At 58.2% G+C, this 14,660-nt stretch overlaps 8 protein-coding genes across 8 annotated transcripts; 2 read left to right on the plus strand and 6 right to left on the minus strand.

Annotated features, from left to right (window-relative positions):
* Nucleotides 1-81: 81 nt before the first annotated feature.
* Nucleotides 82-1,886, minus strand: CcaverHIS019_0200580 (uncharacterized protein; the record flags this gene model as incomplete). The annotated part of the gene is made up of 3 exons (XM_060597028.1): nt 82-107; nt 264-271; nt 1,147-1,886. The coding sequence occupies 3 exons, from the start codon at nt 1,884-1,886 to the stop codon at nt 82-84; spliced, it is 774 nt and encodes a 257-aa protein (XP_060453962.1).
* Nucleotides 1,887-2,052: 166 nt separating this feature from the next.
* On the minus strand, nt 2,053-4,716 carry ABZ1 (uncharacterized protein; the record flags this gene model as incomplete). The annotated part of the gene is made up of 9 exons (XM_060597029.1): nt 2,053-2,162; nt 2,196-2,532; nt 2,565-3,563; nt 3,599-3,910; nt 3,945-4,211; nt 4,247-4,345; nt 4,380-4,461; nt 4,501-4,594; nt 4,662-4,716. 9 exons carry the CDS (start codon nt 4,714-4,716, stop codon nt 2,053-2,055), a joined length of 2,355 nt encoding a protein of 784 aa, XP_060453963.1.
* A 245-nt stretch (nt 4,717-4,961) lies between these two features.
* On the plus strand, nt 4,962-5,813 carry CcaverHIS019_0200600 (uncharacterized protein; the record flags this gene model as incomplete). Its single annotated transcript, XM_060597030.1, has 6 exons — nt 4,962-5,052; nt 5,098-5,226; nt 5,262-5,435; nt 5,470-5,543; nt 5,585-5,657; nt 5,692-5,813. 6 exons carry the CDS (start codon nt 4,962-4,964, stop codon nt 5,811-5,813), a joined length of 663 nt encoding a protein of 220 aa, XP_060453964.1.
* A 202-nt stretch (nt 5,814-6,015) lies between these two features.
* Nucleotides 6,016-7,193, plus strand: CcaverHIS019_0200610 (uncharacterized protein; the record flags this gene model as incomplete). Its single annotated transcript, XM_060597031.1, has 4 exons — nt 6,016-6,088; nt 6,123-6,241; nt 6,526-6,814; nt 6,862-7,193. The coding sequence occupies 4 exons, from the start codon at nt 6,016-6,018 to the stop codon at nt 7,191-7,193; spliced, it is 813 nt and encodes a 270-aa protein (XP_060453965.1).
* Nucleotides 7,194-7,394: 201 nt separating this feature from the next.
* CcaverHIS019_0200620 (uncharacterized protein) lies at nt 7,395-8,901 on the minus strand (the record flags this gene model as incomplete). The annotated part of the gene is made up of 3 exons (XM_060597032.1): nt 7,395-8,094; nt 8,128-8,588; nt 8,638-8,901. The coding sequence occupies 3 exons, from the start codon at nt 8,899-8,901 to the stop codon at nt 7,395-7,397; spliced, it is 1,425 nt and encodes a 474-aa protein (XP_060453966.1).
* Nucleotides 8,902-9,159: 258 nt separating this feature from the next.
* CcaverHIS019_0200630 (uncharacterized protein) lies at nt 9,160-10,002 on the minus strand (the record flags this gene model as incomplete). The annotated part of the gene is made up of 4 exons (XM_060597033.1): nt 9,160-9,307; nt 9,359-9,621; nt 9,679-9,895; nt 9,989-10,002. The coding sequence occupies 4 exons, from the start codon at nt 10,000-10,002 to the stop codon at nt 9,160-9,162; spliced, it is 642 nt and encodes a 213-aa protein (XP_060453967.1).
* Nucleotides 10,003-10,510: 508 nt separating this feature from the next.
* Nucleotides 10,511-11,775, minus strand: CcaverHIS019_0200640 (uncharacterized protein; the record flags this gene model as incomplete). Its single annotated transcript, XM_060597035.1, has 3 exons — nt 10,511-11,566; nt 11,599-11,663; nt 11,703-11,775. The coding sequence occupies 3 exons, from the start codon at nt 11,773-11,775 to the stop codon at nt 10,511-10,513; spliced, it is 1,194 nt and encodes a 397-aa protein (XP_060453968.1).
* A 564-nt stretch (nt 11,776-12,339) lies between these two features.
* CcaverHIS019_0200650 (uncharacterized protein) lies at nt 12,340-12,945 on the minus strand (the record flags this gene model as incomplete). The annotated part of the gene is made up of 2 exons (XM_060597036.1): nt 12,340-12,819; nt 12,871-12,945. 2 exons carry the CDS (start codon nt 12,943-12,945, stop codon nt 12,340-12,342), a joined length of 555 nt encoding a protein of 184 aa, XP_060453969.1.
* Between the last annotated feature and the right edge of the window lie 1,715 nt (nt 12,946-14,660).

Consider the following 14,660-nt stretch of genomic DNA (forward strand, 5'->3'; position numbering starts at 1 on the left):
CAAGTCGAAGAGGATGCTGAAGAGGGACTAGCTTTGATGTTGTTGTTGATGTTCATGTTGTGGGAAGAACAAGTAGATGTGCTAGGAGATGGCTTTTGTATGCGAGGCTAAGGTAGTGTGAGCAATCCGACTCGAACTCGACTTGGACTGGGAGTATCCCATAGTATGCCATACAAATCAACAAGTCGCCACTGGCAGTCGCATCATGGGACCAGAGATCATGAGATTATGGGATTCTGGGATCATGGGAGTGTCAGACTCACTCGCTTTGCTGGGCGTGTGAACAGGGGAGGAGACATGCTCGAGTTTGGAGCAGCCGGTTGTTCCTCAAACAAAAAGGATAATAGGACTAGTGGGTAATTGATGGATGAGGATTGAGGATGGGGAGGTAGAGTGAAATGGTGACGATTACACTGGTGGTCATCCCCCCCCCTTGCCCCATTCTTCTTCTCCTTCTACCCACTTACCCACCCACCCAAAAAGTTTTGCCACCCACCTTGATGCATCCTCCTTTGCCAACATGACATAGACTCAGTACTCGATACTCATGCTCACTACAGGGAATCGTCTCCAACTCTTTGCACTGCTTTTGGTGCATACGTAGGCTTGTAGCCCATCGAACAGTTGTCCAAGTTGTTATTCGGGCCCTCTTCACGGTGACGTGCCCCAAAACGACTGAGACGCATCTCACCAGCTCACCAACGGCGGCTAGTTGAGATCGCGATCGCGATCAGATCATCCACACGGCTGCTCGCTGCTACAAGCTGCGCCGGTAAGATCCGAACGCGAGATGTCTTTGGGCTCATCTACTGACCTACAAACTACAAATATCGACAGACACCAATAGCCATGTGCTTGTCGTCACCCAAGATAGCCAAAGAGGTCATGGTGATACCCGGTGACAACTACCCAACCCCAACCCCAACCCCTGTTGTCAGATGTGTCAGTACAGCACTCGAGTGCGGCAGCCTCTGCTCAATCACAAGCATATACCTTTGCAGTTCCCCACATTCACAGGCAACCAGGTCATATGTTGACGGCAAGCACGGGCACGCCGCCAACGTAATACAGCCTCGCCTCGACCCTCAACCCTTGCGTCAAGTCATACATCTGCCACCAGGCCCACCCCACCTCACACCAACTCACTACGGCCACACCAGCGTAGCGAGCAACGTCGTAGAGAGGTAATAAAGCGGCAGCCCGATTGCTGGATTCCCAAAGCTCTGCGCAACAAACTGCTGCCGGGCGACACACAAGTCTGAGAGTTCGAACAAGACGGCACCAGCGATCTGGATCCACCGCTTGTTTCCGTTGCTCTTGCCCCATCCACCTGCGCCGCCGATAGCGAGGGCGCCCATAGAGGCCAACACGACCGTGTACAGGGCGACGGGGATCCGGTCGGCAGTTGGGAGGGCGGGGGAGAGCCAGCGCCAGACTATGCTCGCGAAGATTGTTTGGGCGGCTCCAGAGAGGAGCGTGGCTTTGGGAGACAGGTCGCGTTGGATGAAGGATGCACCGAAACCTATGTGGCCGAGGAGGAAGGCGAAGAGACCTGCTTGGAAGAACAGTTCCGAGTGGCGGGATGGGATGAGGAGGACGTCTCCGAGGGCGCAGAAGATGAGGGAGCCGAAGATTGAGCGGTTGAATACACTGCGTGGGGAGGGAGGTGGAGCTGAGAACGAGTCGGGTTTAGAGGAGGGATCGGGGGAGGGGGAGGGAGTGTGAGGCTTGGATGGGGCCAGCGCTGGACTGGCAGTCAGGAGAAAGCCCGCGCTGGCGAGGGGCTTGAATATCCATACGCCGAGGTAACTGCCCACCCACTCGGAGTAGAGGAGGCCGGCGAGGCCGATGGCTGTGACGACGGGGCCGGCGGTGTATGGGATCATAAGGAGGGTGATGTGGAGAAGGTAAATTGAGGCGGCGTCTGATAGCCGGGCCTGTCTGTGCTTGCTTTAGGGTGGGGGTTTTGGGTGGACTTCCCTGGAACCAAACATGCATTCCCAGTTGATTAATCTCAAACATGTGCTTTGCTTTCACTCTCGCTTGTGCTCGCTATACTCCCAAAGGGCCGACTACGCTCTGCACCTTTGTGAGCACCTCGATCCATTCTTCCTGGCGGTCCGAGAGCCATGTGATGGCCCCGCCCGCGCCAATGCTGAGGTCTGGCGTCAGCCCCACCACAACTTTGCACTCACCATTGCCCTCCAGCACCATCGTCCGAATAACAACACTCAAATCCGCACTCCCACACAGCGAGAAATACCCCAGTGCACCCGAGTAAATCCCGCGGGGATACCGCTCCTCAAAGTCATCCAGGAGCTGCACAGTCCGCAACTTGGGCGCGCCCGTCATGCTCCCCGGCGGGAAACAACGCTTGGTCGCCTCGACCGGCCCGACGTGTTCTGCCAACCGCCCGCGAACCGTAGTCACGAGGTTGTGTACGCCGTAGCTCTCCAGCGCGATGAGTTGTGGGACAACCACCGTCGAGGGGACGCAGCATGAGAGCAGGTCCGAGCGGATCAAGTCGACAATCTGGGTCAGTTGAATCGACCAGATAGTCTCACCATCAAGTTCTCGGCGCGCTCCTTCTTGTCTTGGCTCAGGGCGCGGCCGCGCTCAAAGTCCACCCGCTTGCCCTCCTCGATACACGCTGCGTTTCCCTTCTCGACTGCACCACAACCCCGGCCCTCGACACACACGCACTGGCCAGGCTGCACGCGCCGCGCCGTGCCTTTGATTGGGCGCATCTCAATCTCGCCGCCCGTGATCTGCAAGAACCGCTCTGGTGACGAGGAGATGACATGCAGCCCCATTCCCTTTGGCGTTGGGATGGACGGGAAGCTCATAAATGTCGAGTAGTAGGCTGGGTTGAACAACCGCAGGCGGAGGTATGTCGCGTACGCGTCGGCTGGGTCGAGTGAGGCGAGGAACGACATGGTCTGGTTCAGCTCGTAACTCTCGCCTTGCCGAATCGCCTCGCGACACGCATCGATGCGCGCCATGTGTGCCTCGCCGCTAATCCGCGGGCGGAACGTGGGGAAGCCCGCGGTTGGCGTGACACCCTCAATGGGCGACGAAGCCAACACCTCTTCGACACCCCTGGTGTAGGCGTCCAAGCCCGCCGCAGATGTGCCCAACGATACGCCACACCGTGCCAGCCAGTCGAGCAACTCGCTGCCTCCGGTAGCACCGCCGTCAGATACCACGCCACGAACAGTCCACGACCCGTCCTCTGCGCGCTCGACCAGCGTGTCAACCCATGCCCACACAGCGTCGACGCGCTCGCCATCGCACGCAGGGCCACGGTATCCTGCCAAGCTCTCCTCCTTCATCTCGTACGTGAACCAGCCGACCCAGCCACCGCGGAACCCGCCCGCTGCGCCCGCTGTCCGCCCCTGCAAAGACACCTGCGCGTCGTTGAGCCATGAGAAAAACGTGTCGTCGCGCGGGAGGCGCACTGCTTCCACACCACTGGGTGTGCGAAGCGAGACGGTGCGCGTGCCGAGGCAGTATGTGATCACAAAGCGGGGTGCGCCGAGCGACGTTGTCGTCGGGCGCGAAGGCTGATGTCAGCTTCCACTATTATCTCTGAGCTTACGCTCTTCCCGTCCAACCAGATCTCGCCAACGCGGGATGTATCAGAGCGCACGATGCGCTCGTAGACCTCGGCAGTTTGTCGATCAGTTCCGCCATCCAGCTTCCGTTCACAGAGCGTGTATTGCGCCAATCCCGGGCCGGTGGGCGACGGGGCGCGTGTAGGCGCGGCACTCGCACTCGCAGCAACGCGGTAGGTGCAGGCCTTGACGAGCTGGTGTTCGAGGCGGGGGAAAACTGGGGGAGCACCATAATGCGCGTGAACCTTGCCCACAAAAGCGCGGAGGAGGTCGGCACCACGCGTCGACGAGATGGACTGAGGTCAGCTGGCAAAGCCCCTCGGAGCTTACCTCAGGATGGTACTGCACGCCCCAGATGGGGTGCTCCTTGTGCATAAGGCCCTGGATGGTCGGTGCGCTCCCGTTGCGCGGATCAGACCAGGCTGTTACCACGAGCTCGGGCGGGACGTCGCCAACAGCGAGCGAGTTGTACACGACCGCGTCAAAGCCGCTCCGCGCTTCTTCTGGGAACTCGGGGGCGCTGAAGAGGCCCAGCGCTGGTGATACTGGAACGATGCGCACCTCGTGTCCATGAGTAATCCTGGGCGTGTTGACAATCTTGGTGAGCTAATGGTAGTGAAAAAGAGACTCACTGAACCGCCAAAGGCCACAGCCATGGCCTGGAGACCGAGACACACACCTAGGATCGGAACAGGGTGTGCCCGCAGTAGCTCGAGTGCGAACCCGATGTCCTGCTGTTAGCTCGAAGAAAAGGACGCAGCTCACGGTCGGGTTGTCCGGCCGCCCGGGGCCTGGGGAGAGGATAACGCAGTCGGTGTTTGGGAGGACGTCGCGCTTGAACGTCGCCCTGGCGTGAGCTCTAAACCAACGAAACGAAACAGCTTACCAGTCATACTTGTCGCTCTTGATCACGACAACCTTGCGGAGCACGTCCGCGTCAGAGTAGAGCTGCGCAAAGAGAATTAAGAGGTTGTTGGTGTCTGTTGTCAGTCATTCCTGGTTGGCCGGGGTCGGCCGGGGTTGGCTGGGGTTGGGCTGGTGGCTTACAAGAGTCATAGTAGTCGATGATAACAGTGCGGGGAAGCGGGATCAAGGGCGCCATGATGAGGCAGCCTTTATATACAGCGTCTGGATGGGCTTTATATGCCCTCCAGAGATGTGGTGAGGAAGAGGACGATGAAGGGAGAGATACCGCCGATGTGTAGGGGAAGGTCTGGAATGCTGGTTGGACAAAAGTTGGACGAGAGAGCCCTCATCAAACAATGGGGTCCCCACGTTTAAGCATTCGTCACCTACTCGCTGTTCATCATCTCCTCATCTCTCATGCAACAAGAACAAGAACAAGACATGGCATCAGTCTTCGCCCGCAAGGCAGCACTCCGCAAGGAAATGCTCCGCACACTCCGCCAGATCCCCGAGGAAGCCCTCGCGACCCAATGTAAGCTATCTATCATGCCTATACAAACGATGCAGCTGACACCAGCTGCGGCAGTCGCTCGCGTCCTCGCCGGCCAGGAATGGTACACGTCCGCCAAGACGGTCGGATGCTACCTCTCAATGGCTCGCGGCGAGCTCCGCACTCACGACATTGTCGCAGACCTGCTCGACAAGGGTAGCTTATGCTAATCCCAACACAGCTGACAGCAGGCAAGGTGGTGTACACGCCGTACCTTCCCCCATCGGCGGCGACGGGGGAAGACAACCTCATGCACATGTACCGCCTCTATTCGTCAGAGGACCATGCCGGCTGCCCAACGGACAAGTGGGGTATCCTGGACCCGGGTACTAAGCGGTACGACGTCGAGGGCGATCGGGAAGACGGTGAGCTATGGGTGTACAATCGAGCTGACAACAGCCATGGACCCCGCTGCACCGGGCCTCGATGTCATCCTCGTCCCCGGTGTTGCTTTCGACGCGAACTGCAATCGCGTGAGTTGTCGAGATTCCCATTCCCATCAAGCTGACAGCAGCTCGGACGTGGCAAGGCGTTCTACGACCGCTTCCTCGCAACATACACTGCGCAAAGGAAACGACCACTGCTCAGTGAGCTGGGCCGCCTAAACAGAGCTTACCCTAGTGGCGCTCGCGCTCGAGCCGCAGCTCGTCGACGACGTGCCCGTGACCCCGAACGACTTTACCCTCGACGGCGTGGTGAGCCCGGGCGGCGTCGTGTGGCGCGACGGCAAGTCGAAAGCATGATCTACCATAGCGCATGCATTCAATCTGTATGCATAGCTGCCCCAGTCTTGTGCCCATTACAGAGGCTCTGCTCGATATCTTTGCCTGAGCTCATGGCTTGTGGAATTTGCTCCCGCGCTCGACGTCATTCAAGCAACAAGAAGTTGGCCACCAACTCACTCCGAGCTGTACAAACACTCACCATTCCACCATGTCTCTAACCATGCCCCCACAGGGGCAGTACACTGTCCTCCGCATCAAGCGAAAGGCCACCGAAGCCCCCCTCTCCTCGCTTGGTGAGCTAGAGCATCCTGCACCAGCTCATGGCAGTCATCAGCGATGAGCGCGCGACCAAGCGCCGCACTCTCCGCGGGAGAGGAGTGTTTCGCCTTGCCGAAACTGTGCCACACACCTGGCGAGGCGAGGGGCAAGAGTGCGAGCAGCTCAAGGTGGGTGGGCTACTGAGTCTGAGTGCAGTGCTGTGCTGGTGTGGTGTTGCGCGAGATCCGGAGCGCGACAGTGCGGCGCAACTCGTGTGAGGAGGCCGTAAAGCAGCATGCTAGTCGTAGTACTTCGACAGTGCAGTGAGGTGCGGTAGATGGACACACGGTGACGTCTATCACGCAACGAGGGCATCACACAATGAGCGCTAAGGTCAACGACATAGCTGTAACGCTCCTTTGACAGCTAATACATCTCCTCTTACTTGCGCATACCAACATGCTAACCCTAGTTCCGCATCCAAGGCCTCATGAAGACTGAGCCCTCCGAAGCACCGACAGCATCGCCTTCCACAGCGTCCGTGCCCCTCCCCACACCCCCACCCGCCCCACGTACGCAGTACCGCGTCGTCCCACGCGCACCCAAGCGCGACCCCAACCTCCCTCCTCGCGTGATTACGAACGCGGAGATTGAAGCGGCAAGGAACGCGCTCCTCTTCGTTGACGCGACGGCAGTACAGGAGGCTGCGGAGGATGCTGAGATGGCTGCGTTTCTGCCCATGCTCAAGGAATACCTGAAACGTGCGTCTCGCCACGTCTTGCTGTGGTAATGGAAGAGCTGATCCCAGTGGAGCACGGCGTCACCACCCCGCCCTCACAGGACGACGACTACGTGTACGACCTGTACTACCGCACCGAGGGCCAGTGTACGGCCGCCGCAGACGTTGGCGCGCTGCTCGGGTACGAGGACCTCAGCCCACCTAGCACGCCACCTGACAGCGAGCCGGAGGACGAGGCGGACGAGGACAGCAATGGCGAGGACTACTACCGCAACGACTATCCCGAGGACGAAGACGGCGACGAGGACATGGAGGGCTTCCATGACGCGTACTCTGACGGCGCGTGGAGCCATGACTCTGAGGCGGACAGGGAGGAACCGGACGTGTGGGACTACCGCTAGCATACACTCAGAGACGATGGTGCGAGTCCCAGAGCAGTGTAGTTTTCCCATGTAGCGTGCGACATGCAACGATAGACTCTGACGAACAATGTCTGCGTGGATCGCAGGCCGCAAGCGACATTCTTGTCCACCGCCGGCTAGACGCATCGACATGACATGCTAAGCCTACAGATGCCAAGCCTACGATGCTGGCATCTACCTCTATCCGCGCCGGTACGCGAGACACGAGCGCACCTCTGCGTTCCTGCGCGCGACGAGCGCCGCCGCGTCGGCACCCCAAACGTCCGCGGGGTTCTTGCCCTCAATCTGGACCTCCTTCTCATGCTTCTTGGCGTCCTTGTCGGTAAGGATAGCCATGTTATCCGCTGTGAGGGGCTTGCCAACATCCCAATGAACGGCCTGTGGCCGCTGCGTAATAATCTGGTGTGGGATAGTGGTCCGACCGCGATTAACGTCCTCGAACACGAGCGCCATATCGTCGGCATTCACCTCCAGCGTCCTCTGGAGACCCTGTACATTCTCCCCCTTGGCATGCTGGACGCGCGCCTGCCGTTCCGACATGTTACGCTCGAGTGTCGTGTACAGTTTGCGCCGGTTCTTGATCTCGGCCGCCTCGAGCGGCTTGCCTGCCAGATCCATGATAATGTACGTGGCGGCATGGAGACCGAAGAGGGCGGGCAGAGGTCCGAGAACGGGAAGAATGCGGACGCGGAAATCATCAAATGCTCCCAGTTCCTTGACGGCGCCTTTCTGGAACTCTTCCTCCGGAAGAGGGAGGAGCTTGACTTGTCCCGGAACTTCGGTCGAGTATACCGTCGGAATACCGCCGTGCACACCGTTCAACCTCAGTCGCCGACGAACACTGCGCGCCAGCGGGTCCTCGTACGTGTTTGAGATATCGCTGTTGGTCAGCTATGGCTTTTCATCAACGTACGCAATCTGAACCCTTGTCGGGTCACACTTGGCTCCAGCACCCATACTGGCAAACACCTTGATTCCATTCTTGCGGCAATGCGCAAGCAAGTCGACCTTGGTATCGATATTGTCGATGGCATCAAACACGTAATCAGCGCCCTCGAGCCAACTCTCCGACTCGTCCTTTCGCCACAGCCCAATCTTGATGTCGACCTGTGCCCACGGCGCAATCTTCTTAAAGAATTTCTGCATCGCCACGACCTTTGGCGTGCCGACATCTTCCAACGTCGCACATGCGTGTCGGTTAAGCGAGCTCAATGTGGCCAGGTCATAGTCGATGAGCAAGATCTTGCCAACGCCAGAACGGAGGAGCATGGTGGCTGCCCACGATCCCACACCACCACACCCGACCACCACGACGTACGAGTTGCGAATGGCGCGCATGGAATCGTCGCCTAGGAACGAGTAGTTGCGCGTGAGCTGGCGTCAGCGACCTAGCACAACATCTCACTTCACTGTCCACACTCACTTGTTCGCGGATTAACGACTCATCGTACTCGCCCTCCCACTTCCACTCGGGTTTGTCAAATGGCGTCTCGGGTGCGCTTGGATTCTCAGACTCCTTGGCTTCCCACTCAGCGACATCCCGCCCAACCTGCTCCTTGAGCCGCTCGGTGCGGTAGTCCCGCCGCAGGGACTGGTACGTGAGGATAACGCTGGTTGTTGCGAGAGACGCAACGACAGCCGTGAGCGCCAAGCTCTGCCTCAAGCTGAAGGTAGGGCGGTCCGACATGGATGTATGTATGGTATATTGTGTGGTTGAGAGAGCGGGGGCAACTTTTTTGTTTGGCCTCCACCAGGAATGACGATGACCAGACGAGTCGGCCGGCACACCGTGTTGCGTCAGTTTAGCAATCCGACGCGCGTTCCAATATGGACGCGTGCTGCATCGGCATAGCATGCTGGAGCCTTGACGTGCTGTCGTATCGTGTGCGGTCCATCCCTCCCGCTCCTGTCCTTGGCTCCTCACAGATACATGCTACAGTCTAGTCTAAAGTGTCGGGTTGTCCTTACGGAGCATGTCGTGCTCCTCAATGTCGGTTTCGCACTCCCAGGGGTACGCGAGCCAGACGTCGGGCGTGTCGACAGCGGAGAAGTACGCGACGTCGGCCGGGATCTCGCCAGCCTTGGGCTTGAGCCTTGTGTCAGCGGGGGGGAACCAGCTCTTGCTCCGCAGGATCTCGACTCACTTGTTGTGCACGACAAAGATGCCAAGTTTGGTGGTTGCACGGAGACGCTCCCGCTCGTCGACATCCTCAATTGCCTCGAGCTGCTTGTTGATGTCCTTCTGCATCTCCTTGATGGTGTACACGAGCGTCGTACGCGTATCGTCTACCTCGTCGACAATGAGGATATGCCGGCCGAGCAGACCGCCGTGCTTGAGCTTGGACCCCAGAGTCGAGAAGTCGATCCACTGGACACGCACCACCTCCTGCCCAACCACCTCCTCGATCTGGCGTCAGCAGGCGCCTCTTGAGCCAGCGATTCGCTTCCGCCCTGCGTCACTCACCCCGCCCAAGCTTTCATACAGCGTCAGTCCAACAGCCTGGATGGGGATGTTGCGTTTCTTGCCGTCGGTCGTGACCTTGCAGAACGTCCGGAGGATACGAGCTGGGATGAACCCGCCACCGCCAATCGCGATGAACAGGTCGGGTGAGAACTCGGACATGATGCGCGGCGCAGTGCGCGCAATCGCATTGTGGATGTCGTTGTATGATAGGCGGAGCCTGGTGTCAGCCAATTCAGTCGGGGACCGGGGAATCCACCGAGACAAGCAATGCATCCAGAGTGGAAGAGCTGGATCGTTGCGAGATACTCACATTGGTGGCGCCATGGTGGACAGTCAAAGTCAAAGTGTCAGAGAATGACGTTAAGTAAACTTGTTATCTACTCAGCGAAATTTAGTGGCCTGGCTGGGGCTGAAAGCGACCAGTTCCGAAGATCCGAAACCGTCATGTGCGTCATTGTTTCACCAACAACAATACATCACCTCAGACCTCAGACCGCTGGCCGAGGCGGGCAAAACGCATGCGCATATAAAAAGCCAACTGCCGCGGCTGGTCCTCGTAACTTTTCCCCTCCTCCATGGACTCACACAGCAGACAACCAATTGCACCAGGACGACTCGACTAGGGTCACGTGCAGCAGGTCGTCTTCGGCCAACCACATATCGCTCATACGAAAAACAAATCAAGGCTCTCAACTCTGCTTGCTCAATCTCGCCTTTCAACTCTGCTCCATCTCGCCTTTCAACCTGCACGACGCGATGCCTCCGGGGCACCTATGTCCTCCTCCACTTCTGTCTCCTACTTCTGAACCACAGTCTCGGGAGGGGTTGTCCCCTAATGGAGTGCGTCAGTGGACCCGCCCGGGCTCTCGGCCGGCGGGCCGCTGACACTCTTCGCACTGAAGCGCTCGTCGTCCGTCTCGCTGAGCGTGAGGTCGACGACGCACGGGGGGTTTTCGCCCGGGCCGGAGCCGAGGTATTCGATCGACGGAGTGGCGCTAGGGTTGGCGCGCGGGATGCCTTCCGGGTTGTCCTCGGAGGTAGACACATCGAGCTCTGTGGAGCAGTCGATGGTGGGCTTGACATCGTCGATGATAGGCTTAGCGCGTTCGGCAGCGACATTGTCGATGTCGGGGCCCTCGACGACGCTGACCAGCTGCGCCGCGATGGTGCTCGCCAGCGGCTTGATGTCCTCACTACCTTCCGCGCCGTTTAGAACGGCGGCGACAACGACGGCGACGTCACTCCCTTCGTGCTGACTAGACGCGTTCTCGGCTTCGGCTAGCTGCTCGGTGGTCGGCTTGACGTCCTCCTGGAATTCACGATTCACGGGCCCCGTGGCTTCCGAAGGAGGGATCGTGGCGGCCAGCTGGGCAGGCGTCGGCTTGGTCTCTGGTTCGGGAACCATGATCATGGCCACAGCCTCCACCGGGCTGGACAGCTGACGTGAAGCGAGAGGCTCAGTCCCCACCGGACTCGACAGCTGACGTGAAGCGAGAGGCTCAGTCACCACCGGACTCGACAGCTGACGTGGAGCGAGAGGCTCAGTCACCACCGGACTCGGCATCTCCTTCGGGCTCGCCACCTTGACTGACGTGGGTGATTCGGCCACTGCCACCATGTTGGGTTCCTTGCTCGTGGGCGGAGGCTGGGGCTCCACCACCGCGACCGTCTGGGTCGTGGCCACGACCTCCTCTGGGACTGACTCGAGCGTGCCGACCATCACGATGCCACCGCCAAGCAGGGTCAGCACCGGGCTTCCGGGCGAATGTGGCGAGTCCTGACTGGGCGTGGTGTTGACAGGGCGCGAGGGACTGGCAGTCTTCCCGCCCTCACTCGGGACGACCAGGGTGAGGGCCTCGCGCGACGGAACCGTAAGGGTTATCTTGGGCTTGCATCAGCTCTAAGCACACTCTAGCTCACAGCACCACTACGCTCATCGAGCAGTTGGACGGGCCCGCCAGGTTCCATGCTCTTGACTGACGGAGCTGATGGTCAGCTGCTGTACTTCGTCGAGCTGTACTCACAGGCTTTGGCTTTCGGGTTGAGTGGTTCCTCGTCGGTCGACTTGTTACGCTTACACCATGGGAAACAGAGCATGATTCAAGCTTCAAGCAAGTGGAATCAACAACAAGGAAGTGACAAAGGAAGGTCGTGGTTGTTGAGCGGGACCAAATCTGACATGCATGGGGGATCTGAGTGGCAAAGTGGCACTAAAGACACTGTGAATATTGACAGCTTGACAGCTTGAAAGCTTGAAAGCTTGACAGTCTCAAAGAGCATCCCGATGTGAACGGGAAATGACGAGGTGGTGGCGGGGTGCACGCGGCGTGGCGGCCTCGAGGCAAATGCGTGTCCGACATCCAACCCACAGGCGGCGGATAAATCGAGCTAATCGAGGGCCCAGTAACAACCCTTCGACCTTAACGCCAGACTCTAACAGGAGCATGCATTTATGGATCGGATAATGTACAACAACACAAGCCAAGTTCAGAATAATGCCAGTGTTGGTGGGTGCCGCTCGGTTGCGTACTGTATGTACGTCTGATTATGGGTAGGTCTGCGTGGGGCAAGGCCAGCTTGGTAGGCGGCGTGGGGCAAGGCCAGCTTGGTAGGCGGCGTGGGCCAAGGCCAGCTTGGTAGGCGGCGTGGGGCAAGACCAGCTTAGTAGTAGGAGGCGAGTTCGGACGCCTTCTCCTGCAAGAGTGTAGCTGTCAATTCAAAGGACAGGAGCCAGCGCGAGAGCACGGGTTCACCATTCCCAAAGACGACTGGCCACTGGTGCTTGGCCACGACGAATGGTGGCTCGAACGAGTTCATGGCGCGGGGGGAATACGGCGAGTAGGAGGGTGAGGGAGTGCGCTCGGGCGTCGAGTCGTAGTGGTATGAGTACTGCGGGCGTTCCTTCGGGATAAATTCCCCAAGGTACTCGTCGTCGTCGTCGTCGTCGTCGTCTTCGTAGTCGAACTCGTCATAAGGACCATCCTCTTCCTCTTCCTCAAACATCCTCCTGCTGGCCAGTTCGAAGACCCCGGACTCGTCCCAAACCTCGAAGAAACGGATGAGGCCCCAAGACATGTTCCAAAGGCGGGCGCCGGATGGGATTTCTCCGGGCCGACAGGCATGTGGTCCCACTAGAAGTTGCTACGGTTAGAACAATTTCTTGCGTCTTGGTAAGCTTGATCACAAACTCACATATTCAAGTGCATCGTCAGTAAAGGTGGGTGAGGAGATTCTCAAAGTCTTGAGCGATGGTCTGGTGTAAGACATTGTAATGCCCTAATTTCAAAGATGATGGGATGCGGACGAGTGTCTCTTACGAGAAGAACTATATATGCTGAATCCGGGTGAGTATGCTAGGGAGGCGGGAGGGGGTTTGAGCTTGACTTTACTAAAACGTCTGTTAGAATGTCGCCAACGCCGCAGTTCCAACCTGAAGAGAGTCGCCCTGGATCTCAATCTGTGGATCAGGGTGACTATAGATCATGGGGTTACAACGCCACAGGGAATTTTGAACAGAGAACCTTGACAGCTGGAATGTTGGAAAGATTCCAGCTATGAAGACTGAGGGCATCGGGGGAGTTCGCGAGATAGCTAAACCGGGGACATGCTTGGAACTTTGACAAGCAGACAAATTGTGGCCTGTGCAATCAGAGTCCGACTCGGCCGTGAGCCCGTCTGCCACAATGGAAGGTTTTCCAACAATTGAGTCGGTGAACGGTGCTAACCGAAGGATCCATTCAATGTTAACCTTGATTGAATGGTCAATTGGATGCATTCTAGTAACTCTAGTGCGGGCCAGTAATTGCTCTACTAACTCAATTCAATGCGCCTGCTGGAACAGGATCGCCGACTGGTTATTGCTTGGTATTCCGGGAATTTGAAACTGTAAACACGCAGGATTTCAATGCATGCCTAAATGTCGCATTAAAAAATGCAATTAACCACCAACAATCGATGAAATGGGTTGCGAGCAATTCAGCGACATGACTGCAGACCATTGTCACCTACATTCCGTATTTGCTAAACTTAAAGTCGGGCATCGGCGCCTCCGTTATGGCGCACACGTGGAGTACAACTGACCCTTTGTGCCATGTACTCTTTCGTGCGACTGCGTAGTGGTGGCTCTCGCTCGACGACTACGGATCACCATCCATTTCCTGTATACGAGCTCGGAGTGTGGAGCGCTCAGACTCTCGCGTTTGTCAAGTTACTGTACTCACACTTATGCGCTCTGCACACATCTCCAGCAGCCCCCGAATCGGCACTCCTGGTTCAAAGATTGGGGCGTATCTCGCCTGGACTCTGCGCCACCGCCACCGCACAGACGCGCACAAGCCGTCTTGTGGGTGGCGAGGTCGGATTCACCGACCGGAAACGCCAAGATCCATGATGAAGGAGAACCTGAGGGGTGTAACTCAACCAGCACGACCTGCACGAGGATGCTGATGGGCGAGAAGTTTCCGATCTCACTGATGCCGAAGAAGGCCAAGACAGGTCTGACTCGAAGGCTGACTCGGACGCAGCCGAGATGTGCAGCCAGGACGAGGTCACCTGGATGCAGCACGAGGAGAGGGGGCAGGGGGGGGGGGGGAGGGGGGGGGGGGGGGGGGGGTGTGGCGACAGGTGGCACCTTCAGCGTTCGAGTCCGACTCATGACTGATTCAGCCTTGCTGATGTGATGGCTCGCTGTACAGCTCGTCAGGTGGCAACAGATCGATCACACCCCGTCACTCACGGTAAACAGACAACGCAGGGGACCAGAATCCACCACGTCTGCAGTCGACTCAACAAGTGCGGAGCAGCCCGGATAGCCACTTACCGGGACCGGTAATCTTGGAGTGGGGGGTTGCCATGAACGGCCAGGTGAGACACCTAGTGCGAGACGCCACATCACCTGGTCTCACTGCCGTGTTGCAGTTGGAGCCCAAATAGGCATGTTCCAGCAATGTTGGAACCATGTTGGGTCCAGCCTTCATGCTCTA

The sequence above is a fragment of the Cutaneotrichosporon cavernicola genome (assembly GCF_030864355.1).
Source record: "Cutaneotrichosporon cavernicola HIS019 DNA, chromosome: 2".
In the NCBI taxonomy this organism is placed as follows: Eukaryota; Fungi; Basidiomycota; class Tremellomycetes; order Trichosporonales; family Trichosporonaceae; genus Cutaneotrichosporon; species Cutaneotrichosporon cavernicola.